The sequence below is a fragment of the Sparus aurata genome, chromosome 17 (genome assembly GCF_900880675.1).
Source record: "Sparus aurata chromosome 17, fSpaAur1.1, whole genome shotgun sequence".
Lineage (NCBI taxonomy): Eukaryota > Metazoa > Chordata > Actinopteri > Spariformes > Sparidae > Sparus > Sparus aurata.
In genome coordinates this window covers 12,402,762-12,414,897 of record NC_044203.1, presented here as the reverse complement: position 1 = coordinate 12,414,897, position 12,136 = coordinate 12,402,762, and the positions used below count along the sequence as shown (strand labels likewise).

Below are 12,136 nucleotides of genomic sequence, written 5' to 3'. Positions count from 1 at the left end.
TTTCAAGTGCCCCCTTAGTGGTGGAAATATCCCCCTAGTAAATGGGACAGCCCATCAAGATGCTTTTTTTTCGTAATCAGTAGCCATTTGTGGCATTTATTTCGACTGATTTGCAAATGGGCACTTTTTCAATATGCTGTCTTCAGCTGTGGTGATTTCACTTGCATTAATGTGGAAAGTTAGGCTATCAATCACTTCATCAACTATAAAGGAACACTGCTTCATTGCCTAGACACTAATGGGGCTTTATTGTATAGGCTATCATCAGCAAACCATGCACCTACCCGGCCAGTCTGCAGTGCTATTAGAGGAGCTATACCAAGTGCAACAACTTCCTTGTTAGAATTAAGCTACATTTCGGGTGATGTATGCCATCAGAGGGTAAGGAAGTCAGCATTGAAATATGTCAAAATGCGAGACTGTCATGCGCAAATCAGCAACTATTTGCTATTTAACTTAGCTAGCTAGTTAGCTACCAATAGGGTTAGGGTCCAATAGCCCTTGGTTTAAAGTGTGCTTCTGAAAAACCTCAGTTTGGAGGACTTTGTAACCCTAACACTTCACCCTTCTCCTATCCCATCAAGAATCAGGGCATGCCGAAGGGGTTGGGTGTCCCATCGAGAGGTAGGGGCTTAGTGGTAGGGGCGTGGTTGTATTGAGATTGGGCCATAATCACAGACATCTTAACTTCTTTCATATTTCTGCCTTGGTCTCCTCTGTTGACCATCTCTTTTAGCCTGAGAGGACTACGTGCATACACCATTTGCAGCTGCTCCTGTCATTATGGGCCATTTCACTGTCAGGGCCACTACTTTCACTTTCGTAGGCATTCTCTCCAGGCTGAAGAGCAGTAGCCTCGGGGTCCGCCACTCTAAATAAGCGTCAGCGGTGCCACTGTTGCTCTCGGCCTTTGGCGCATTTACAATAGTGCTCTGATAATTAAGTCAGTCAACTCCCCCAACAGAAACATAATTTAATATTTGGGCCATCTCTGCCTCATGGGAAATCATTTATATGTTGTCTGGTAATTTTCTGTACTTATATATCACGGTTAGCACATGGTTATCTGAGTCAGTAAAGGTAGCACGTCAATCATCTTTAAGAATTAAGAGCAACAAGCACTGGATTACAAAGTCTGAGCTCATTTACACTTAAATCATTCACTACTTCCTTTAACTTGTCCTCTCTTGTCTGCAGCCACATCGATGTGACCAGTGCTCGCAGACGTTTAACGTGGAGTTCAACCTCACGCTCCACAGATCCACGCACACGACCTCAGACTTCACCTGCCCGGTTTGCAATAAGAGGTTCTCCCGCATCGCCAGTCTCAAATCACATATCATGCTGCACGAGAAGGAAGAGGTTAGTCAGCTGATCAATCAGACATAAAACCATTACTTATTTGCATTTACTACTCATTAGGAAGAACTTAATTCCTCTGTTTTGTCTCCCTGCTACCATAAATCGCAGAATCTAATCTGCTCAGAGTGCGGAGATGAGTTTATCCTTCAGAGCCAGCTCTCAATGCACTTGGAGGAGCATCGCAAAGAGCTTTCTGGCATCAAGGTCTACACCTGCAAGACTTGCGACAAGGAGTTCAAGACGTCTGCACACCTCAAGGAGCACATGAAGAGTCACGCCAAGATGAGGTCAAGCATGATGTTTTATTTCATTTGATCAAGTCAGGAAGACGTTAAAAGGATAATAAAGAGCTACTTAAAGCAACCTTGTGGATATAATTCTAAACCATTTATAGGGTAGAGAATACAGTGTGTGTGAGTCACTAAGACAGACATCTGCCGACGTCGGGCTATTCAGACTGATTAACACTTTCAAATAAAGGTGTTATTGTGAAATTCTTTTTGGTGTGTGAGCAGTCCTGCAGGGCAGAGTAAGAGCAGGTTTGACTGCAGATTTCACAGAATGATACTGAAGGTTAAAGTTATTTCTGCTCATTTTTGTGTATTTCATGTGGTATCTGATATTTCTAACAGACTTTTATCGACTGCACGAGGACGGTCATGCACAGTCTGCCATGGTATTCAGTAAATAGAAAATTTTAGTTTTGTAGATTTTCAAGCACGCTAATGAATTGTTTGCACATTTTAGGCAGTTTTTTCTTTAGCGCAAGGCCAAAAGCCTATACAAGCACCTGTCTTCACTGCTGTGTGCAGGTTCTCTATAGGCTGATGCTAGTGGAAGCTAAACATTAGAGCCAAGGCCAGAAAAGAGCCTTGAAACAAATACTATCTACAAAAGCTCGGGAAGATTTCGCTAATGCACTTGATTTGAGTTTGTATAAGGGCAAAGTGAGGTGAACAGACAATACCCAAAACAACTGACATGATCACATGCACAGAATTCTGCGATACAAAAACACTGCTATGTGCAACGTGAAACAGCAGATGGATTGTATTGAAAATGAAATGCATTGGACAATCCAGCAGATGTCCCTTCAGCTCAGTTCAAATCCACAAGGAAAAATGCAAAAACTAAAAATTAAAAACTAAAAATGGTGGATTTTGAAAGCACGTCTAATGAGAAATAAATAGGATTTGTGTTATTTTCATACCAATTTTGATAAAATATCATACCAACTGTGAGATGACAGTCAATGACTCTAATGTGTGGTATACTGACAGGGTTGACTAGTTAGGCACAATCTCATCTGAAAATCCCCAAAGCTTCCCCATTAAGTGACAACAAACTTATGCAAAATGAATAAAATGAAACCGTTTCAATTGTGTTATTTGGGCCGAAACGGAATGATTGGGTGAGCTGATTACAGGCCTGTGTCAGAGCATTGGATTTATTGATTGCTGTTGGAATGTTAAGAGAGTTTCTACAAATGTTACAAAAAATGCTTCTGAAATAACTTGGCAACCCTAGTTTTACTTTAGACATCTAATGTTTGAACTACCGTGTTATTGAAAGGTGCTGCTGAAATAAACTTGCCTTTCTTTGCCTAAAACCAATTTGACATTTTTCATCTTTTCACTCTCTCCACAGGCCGCTCAATTCTAGTTCCAGAAACTACAAGAAAAACATTGACCGTAGCGGGTTCACAAACAGCTGCCATCATTGTGGAAAAGCTTTCAAAAAGCCCAGCCAGCTTGTCAGACACATACGAATACACACAGGTGAGTGGCAAAACACACAGAAGGAGGTGGAATGTTCCGGTTTTATACTGTACATCTAATGCCGATGTAACGATGTGGACAGTGTTGTTTTTCAAGCGGGTGTTTCCGACACTGTGGGCGGGCACTGGCGCCCAGTTGTAATTTGCGGGAGCTCTGTAGCCTGCCGTTTCACAGCCGCAGGTTTGCGAGCGCAGCTGGAGACTCGGGGTGTGTGGGCAGTGGTGGCACAAACAAGACAGTTGGCAGTTTTGCACATTTGTCTTGAACAAAAAAAATATAAAATCAACTTCCTCTGAAGTGATATCCTCGATGTGATAACACCACAAACTCGTGAAAAATTGGCTGCATTTACCCTCCAGCTCTGAAGTGTACAACTCAGCGCAGTTCGTCACCCTCCTACCATACAGATGTTGTGAGGGTAGAATTTGTATGTGCTGTTTAAATTCCAGAATTCTTGTCTGTGTGTGTGTGTGTTTGTGTTTGTGTGTGTGTGTGTGTGTTTGTGTGCACAGGTAATGTAGCCAGCAGCTTCCACCCACATGCTGTTTACACGGCTCCCACATGTTAATTTATTTGTTTGGTTGGTTAGTTGGCTGGGTGACTAACGGTGGATGGAGTTGATTCCTCTGTGCTTCGAATCTCAAACAGCTCTTAGGCTGATGTCGCTTTGGGAGACTACGCACACAGAAACACACACAGGTCACGTCTTATTCGCACTCTCCCTCTGATGCACAGAAGAGTGGATGTATATGCCTTGACATAATACCAGGAAGGAGTGGCTTATGTTGGTGCCATGCTGACAACATTGCTTAGTCATGCTGGTACAAAAGAAGGTACATCAATACTGCAGGATAAGTGCTGTACAAACAGACTTGCTGGATTAACTGGGATGTCGTGTTCTTTTGTCTAAATGTATAAATTGGTGAAAAATGAAAAACAAATTAAATGTGATGCGTGTATAATAAGATTTGCAGTATCTTAATGAATTGTCAGATTTAATTGAAATGGTAGGGAAAAAAAGCATTGTCTTTTAAAGTAAATGCTTCTGTTTGAAGAAAAAGTCAATTTTTGATCAAAATATCCATCAAATGATGCTGAATCGAGCAGAGCAATATCTTAAAGAAACCTCCAGTTTTTCCACTTGCACTAAACTATTTGCTTTTTATGTTGAAGTTGTGCTATTTCTAGCATCCTCATTGCAGCTGCGTGATCTTTGTTTTGTGCTCCTTCGCATTAGGTGAAAGGCCCTACAAGTGCTCACATTGCGGCAAGGCTTTCAACCAGAAGGTGGTGCTGCAGACTCACATGGTGAGACACACTGGAGAGAAACCTCACCTCTGCATGTTCTGCCCAGCTTCTTTCTCCCAGAAGGGGAACCTGCACTCCCACGTTCAGAGAGTTCACTCTGAGGTAAGAGCACGTCGCTACAGGTGTGAAAGTGAAATACGCGAACACTCCTGTTTACTACCTCAAATATTGTATAGAAAATATCTCTTTGTGGTGTGATGCCATCTGTGATTAGGCAGTTATGTTTTACGGCAGTAAACGGCAACCAGTGCTTTTATAATAGTTTAAAAGTTTTTTGTTTCTGCAGGTTTTAATAGACGCGCTTCCCGTCAGTGTTCATGCAGTTTAGAGGGTTGGAAATAGAGGAAGTGACCTTAAGACACCTCTCTAGATTGCACATCATAAATTATCATAAATGTCTAAAATAGAAAGAGAAGTTAAACGCATATAACACCGTAAGGATCCTCACAAGATCCTATTAGAATATAGCAACAATTTGAAATAAATCTTACTGTTTGATCAACAACATCAGAGATTATGCTGACTCTGTCGGCTTTTAATTCTTGTAGCTTTAACAGCATGTTTTGTTAAGCAAGTGAACCTTTCTCCTAAAAGATTGAGAATTTATTTTGTTATGAATGCAGTTTTATTTCTTTTGTGAATCTCCATCATACCCATTCAAATCCTCAAACAAGGTGGAATAATTAGAAAGTTAGCTGAAGCGACGACAATGCTTACAGCAGCTTTAATTTACTGACACAAAAAGGAATAGGAAGCTCTCTATATAAATAGTCACTGATTAACCCTTAAAGTTGTCAAATAGTGGATTACTTGCAGGGAATTTATCTAATCTTTTGCACCCATTAACAGTGATCAATTCTCATCAAAAAGGTCTTAAATCCAACCAAAGGGTTGATTAACTTTAGGGGGACCTACCTGGGGTTAGTTGAAATAGCAGAGTCCTCGACTGGCTCTAAGAAGCTGTTTACAAATGAGTTGCGATCTAATTGGACTGAACCTCGAGCACGATTGTCTGAGCAGGAGATACTGTTTGATGGAAGTAACAATGCAGCTGCTTTTTTCCAGTCATGGACAAAGTCTTTCCTTCCCTAATTATCAGAAATTCTCTTTATTGAACATGGCGTAATGTGGAAAATGATTGTTGAAACTAATCTACGTCCACAATCTATTAATAGAAGGCTTCTCAGAAGCTCTAAATAGCCTACTACTATAATGTTATGATGTCATTTATGACTGCATTATGCTTGTGTCTCAGATGGAAGATAAGTCTACAACAATGCGCAGTGTCAACTAATTGCCGAGTGGATTATTCTGTGAAACCACTAATAGATAAAGACCTAGACATGTTTGATTTTGCATGGATTTCAGTTTTCTGACACAGCCCTCCCCACTTATCTTGGTTTGGGACTATCAGTTACGAATGCGGTGGCTATTGCTTCCCCAGTGACTGTGGAGCAACCAGGAGTTCAGTGTCTTGCCCAGTGACACTTGGACACTGGACAGGAGAAGTTTGGATTTGAGGCACCAAACATGCGATCAGTCAACAACACGCTCTGCCTCCTGCATGACTGAGCTCAGTGAGTGAATGCCTGCAGTTAAAGTGACTTGTGCTTTTTAAATTTACATTTTTAAATGTCAAACTAGTGTTTGCTGTTCAGTAGCAAGGATGCTCCCTGTATTCAAACACAAAACTAAGTGGCATTAAGAGAACGAAGTCCGGTAAATGGTTTCAATTATGGACTCAGACACGCTGCTGTTCATCACACAGAGAAAATATCAAAAACTTTAACTCAACTGTTCCTGCTGTTTTGTACATTTTGGTAACTCAGTGATCTTTTTTTATTCTGGTTGTTGACCAAGATTTTTCACTCTCGGTTTGTATACCCCCATCACTCAAAAACAAAATTACCAGCCCTCCTGCTCATATTTTGTTGCATTCGCTGCAGCAGGACACCTTTCAATATTGTTTGTCAGTTGGACTTGGAATGAGGTGAAATTGCAGCTCTTTGTTCGTCATCAGGTTCCTCTCTTTTGTGAGCACTTCACAGCAGACAATTTTAAAGAGAACTCCTGATTTATCCACCTTCATTTAGCCTGGACTCTGGTCTCTAGCTGCGCTTTGTCTCCTAGGTCATTTCCTCTCAGTGCCAAACTGGTTGACAGGTCAAAAGACTGTTCTGACATCAAAGTCCTCCCCAGGTTCCCTTATGGCCATGTTGACAGATACTGACTTCTCCTCCGTGGGGTTGTCCTTTTGTAAGGTTTGTGAATAAAACCAATCAATGGTGGGAGTGAAAGATGTAAAAGTAGCTCCGAGTTGATGACTGCATCCAATAATGCTGCCAAAGTCTGGACTGGGTCAGCTTTCTGGCAGCCTGATTGTTAAGAGACACAATAGTCTCCATCACAGTGGGTCCCCCTCAGTGCATATTCCACAGCCCTCAGTGGTGATGCATTTTATCAAAAAGGTAACAAAGCCTTCAAGTATTAAAGATGCTTTGTGCTTACACACCAAGCTCCTAACTCATTTGGTTGGTAAGCCAGTGCCAGATGAGAAATTAATTTCCCTGGGTTTTAGACTATAGTTTCGAACTTTTGCGAAAATCGGAAAATGCTGTCATGGTAGTCCAAAGTTGCTGCTTAAATAATATTGATAATTTACTGAATATTTGGAAAACTAATAGCTTTCCCATCAGCCTCATTTGTACTGTGTAGTCAGTCCAAAATAGCAAATGTTAGCATGCTAACATTGCACTAAGATGAACAAGTTAAAAGTTAAAACTCATAAAACATCTTTGTGTTAGCTTATCAGCTTCAATGGGATTAGCGTTTAGCTCAAAAATACAATGTGCTTATGCACAGCCAAAGACAGCTGCTAGCATTGTTTTAGTTTTGTATGTAAAGATTGGTGACTTCTCATTATTCTGTAGTGGGGAGGATTTCAGGCTGTTGGATTAACCTGTCCCAAGTAATTTCAAATGATGTAGTACTTCCTTGTTGTGGTTGTATTTTTCCCACATACATTGAAACAACACACACAGATCTTTACATTATTGAGGTAAAAAATGCCACAAGAACGAAGGGGTGGCTGCTATCTTGGCAGCTTCTGTAGATTCACACAATCTGAAAGCCAGGATAAAGTATTTACCAAGAATTCTACTGAAGGGAGTTAGCTAAGAATAACAAAGAGATTTGGCCTCATTGGGACATTCAGGGGAGAACTTGGTAATCATATTTGACCCCAGGTGGAATAACTAATTTAGTCTGTATTGTGTTAGCAGGTAAAACTAATATCCTTCAATATTGGATGGCAACAATATTGTGGTACATCCACATTTGATTTAAGAATGTAATCTAAGCTACAGGAAACGATACGAAAACACAGGGGTCTCTTGATATAAATAGGCAGCGGTTTCCACTCTTGCAAAACCTATAACAACTAGAGAAACCAGTGGCAACCAGGCCTTATGATGTACTTCACTAATACTTTCTGTCTATCACACATAGAGTCTCTTCACTGCAGTCTTTAATCTTGCAGGCCATTTGAGTTGCTTGTGAATCCTTCTGATATATTTCTGCCAAATGTGTGGGGCTTTTTTGTAAGTAGGCAGTGCAAAAAAGTGAACAACATACATCTGAACTGTCACAGGTAATGGGCAGTAAATAGAAATCCAAATAGAGAGTTCACATGCTGTCCATTACATTGCTCAAAGAGGCACTCTGCATTAACACCACATAACATCCATTAGGCAGTGTGCACCTGGATGGAGACTATATGCAAAATGCAGCAGAGTACACATCAAACTGCTGACCTACAATCCGTGGTTGAGATTCCACCTCAGAGGAATATATAAAGCCTAGAATTGTCCTGTCTTGTCAAGCTTTAACCATTCATCACACACCATAGAAGAGTCTTTCATTAAGATATGCAAATTTGCATTACATGTTTAATTATCCACACATACTGTGTGGAATTGACAAAAAGATTCAAGCTACTGACTTAATATATCTTCATAAGATGCACAGAAAACAGGATCAACTGTGCAAACATATCTTTACCCCTGTTTGTTTTTGTTTTTGTTTATTCATTGAATGTGAATGAAAAACCTCACAGTTAATTCATTCTGATGAGCAGTCAGGTTTTTTTAATGCCTTTTAGAGGGTTATATTGGTCAGATGACACTTCTTTCACATACAAAAAAATATGATTGAACAAATTGAAATTGTGGATTTTTTCCCCCCTTCACTTGCTCACATGATTGTGTATTCCCTGCTAAAAGCTTTTGATGGGGCCGGTTGATTAAATTATTGCTGGAAAGCCAAACAGCAGGACCATTTGAATAATGCATCTAATTTTCACAAGTGTTCTTCAGCTGTCCTGTTCCATGTGGAGTCTGTCCTTATGATTGCATGACTTTGTTATTGAATTATGGTCAGGCGCTATTCACAATAGATGTCATAAGCAGATGCATATTCAGGAGCCAGGCGGAAATAATTGAGCTATTGTTACTAGGCTGGTGTATGGAGTCTACAGGAAACTACAGTCCTCAATATTGAAGCCCCACTTAGGTAAACATGTTGCATTTGAATTTGACTACATTAAAAGTTGAAAATAACCAAGCCTAGCAGAACCTGATGTTCAGATGATTAGAGTTAGAGTGTGCAGTTGTGTATTTATGTATCTAGTATTACCAATTGTAATCTTTGAGGTTTATACCAGTGTTGGGGAGTAAATATGAAAAGGTCACCAAAAACAGAAACGTCTTTCACCCTAACCAAGGGTGTGGGTTTGGAGTTTAAGATTTAAGTTTCAAAAAACAAAAGTCATGAGAAGCTGTCAGCAATGACACTTAAACTGATTTTGTTTGATTTTGGTCAGTAGACTTCAATAGACACTTTGGCCAACTTTTGGTCCTTCAAATTTAACTGATACTTCAAATGCTTAAAGGGATCAATCTTCAAATACTCCCAAACAGTTAACATTTTAAAGGAGACATAGTTTGCTAATTTTCAGGTTCGTAATTTCTGTTTGGGTTACTACTAGAATAGGTTTACATGCTTTATTACCCTCAAAAAATGCATCAGTTTTCTTATACCCCTCCCATGCAGCAGCACTGTATTCCTCCTCTGTGTGAGATGTTCTGTTTTAGCTTCAGTTTCTTTAAGACTTTCCTCCTGAATATCCACACTGCTCTGGTTAGTCAGCTAACACAAACCTGAGCCAGCATCACTCACTGTGTCTCTGGTCGGTTCTTTCCTGTTTTTCAGTTTCCAGTTGTTCCAGTAGTTTATATCTGCCATGAATATAGTCATCAATTATGCAAATGTATGACATGGTGACGCAGTGTGATGTCAAGAAGTAATGGTATTTAAGCCAGGATGACTGATTAGGCATTTTAGACACTTCAGGTGCAGGGTTTTCTTTGGGAGATGGGAGCTCCCATTGGCACTGACTTTGTAAGCTTTTTTATTTTCAAGATATCTACATGAAAGGAACCTATAAACCACACTGTAGGACATTTTTAAAAATGTCTCCTTTAAGCCTATTTGACCAGCTTTGCACTTGAATAAAGCATTAGCACTAACAAGACAGATGGCTTGAAATTTTTATTTATGTTTCAAAAGTTTGAAAAGGAAACTTCGACCACCTTTCTACTAACTTAATGTGTGACTCCACTAATCTTGATGCCTTAATTTTTCTGAAGAAAAATAATGAATTTATCCCCAGTTCTCCCTCTCTGCATCAACCACCAAATATATTACAGCCTCACTCAGAACTTGACCTCTGAGGTCTTCTCCCTCCCTATATGAACAATTTCCAATAGTCTTCTACCTTTTCTTTCTCCTAGACCTGATTTCTGCCCTGTTTTTTTGTCACTGTCGCCAGCTCTGTCTTCACTCTCTTCACCACCCCCTATACATGACATCCATTTCACCTCTCTCCATTCTTTCCTTGGCTCCCACTTAATGATTACCACTCAGGTGAAAACACACTGTTGGCCCAGAGAGAAAAATGATATTTCTCCTGTGTCCAGCCATATTTCCTATATGTCCTCATCCTTAACCCAGCTGCCACATACCTATCATCGTGACTCGATAACATCTTAGTGGAGCTGTGGCCACACACTGCATCCTTTCTGGTAACTCCGAGGTTCAGCCACCTTTCATCTCAAACTCTCCACTTCCTTTAAGCGATCCCTGTTCACTGAGGTGATTTGACCCTCTCAGAAAAGCAATCAGCTTCCCTAAAGCTTTTACTTCGGTGCACACTCAACAGTCACACTTTGTGGATTTTTTGTTATGGTTCTAACATTTCTCCACTCCTTTTTTTTCCTTATTAAATTTTTTTTTTTTTTTGCTTCACCACCACTGGTGTCATCAGTTCAGACATAATGTTTTCATGTCCATTTGTCCGTCCGTCAATCCAGGATTGATCCAGAACTGATTAGAACTTGGCTGCCAGAGGTCAAGTTCACTGTGACCTCACAAAACCCATTTTGGGCATTGCTCAAGGATTCATACAGTCATTTCCCTTAAAACAGACACTTTGACATTGTGGTATTCTACAGAAAATGTTGTGTTCGTTATTCAGCTCCACAGCTCAGGAACAGCTGCTTTGCTGGTTAGCAGAAGAATACAACTGTGACGTGGTAGTTCTAGTGTAAGTTTTTGATGTCTTCTCAGTGGTTCAGATTTCAAACTATTTTTTACTGCTTCCTTACTTCAGGGTCTTACCGATCCTTGCTCAATTCCTAGGACTCTCCAAACCCAACTTCAGTTGGGCCCACACCTGCTCTGGTTTGCATTTGCCTCCCAGAATTCAACCAACTCAGTCAAGACAGTTTTCTATTCAACATTGCTTGTGTTGATCAAATTGACTGTAATTTACACTAATGAAACTAACATCAAAGACTGACGTACGGTAAAATGATAATTTAAGAAGGATTGTATACGTCAGTGCGTAGATTACCGCAGATGTTTTTTCGCTGTTGAGTGAAACAAATCTACCAGCCATAATGACTGCTGATGGTGGCTGGTTCAAATTATGTGTCCTGCCTATTTTATGTTGTTTACACCATAGCATGATAAATCAAGAGCCAGGTGATATTCACAAGAGAACAGTTCCTAACTCTTACATACTGTACATTATTATAGATAGTAAATTACTATGAGGGGTGTAAGCACTCATAATTCATACCTTTAATTGAATATGCACATTCTTCAGCAGTTTGAGCAAAATGCATTTGACTGGCCAATTTATAAACAATATACAAGGACAGAAGGCAAATTAATTAATGTAACCTTTATTTCTTTGCAAACATCATCAGACATCTATAGAACAATCTTCATGTCATGGCCACTAACCAGCATGCAGTGAAGTTTATCCAGTATTTGCAACTTCAACATGATGGTTTCTGTTCATTTAGTATTTGTCAGGCCGGGGTAAAAAGGGGAAAACTATGGAGATATAGGAGTTGGACCCAAACGCAGATAATCAGAGGACAAGAGGCAGCAGTGAGGGGAACAAAAGGCGAGCTTCAATAAAACTAAAGCTGAAGAAAAAACCCAAAGTAGCAAAATAAAACAGTTCAACAAAGTGCAAAGAAAGAGGCAAAGTACAAATCAAACATGAAAAACTCTAAACCAAAACATACCACAAAGAGACTGGAAACAGGCGGGAACGTGGA

At 40.0% G+C, this 12,136-nt stretch overlaps 1 protein-coding gene across 2 annotated transcripts in view; it reads left to right on the top strand.

Moving 5' to 3' along the window:
• znf236 (zinc finger protein 236) overlaps positions 1-12,136 on the top strand; it is a 56,565-nt gene that overhangs the window by 5,812 nt on the left and 38,617 nt on the right. For both annotated transcript variants that reach the window (XM_030393125.1, XM_030393126.1), the window contains exons 3-6: positions 1,198-1,362; positions 1,471-1,649; positions 3,010-3,140; positions 4,378-4,550. In XM_030393125.1, the coding sequence (XP_030248985.1) occupies positions 1,198-1,362; positions 1,471-1,649; positions 3,010-3,140; positions 4,378-4,550 (648 nt within the window). The remainder of the gene's footprint in view (positions 1-1,197; positions 1,363-1,470; positions 1,650-3,009; positions 3,141-4,377; positions 4,551-12,136) is intronic.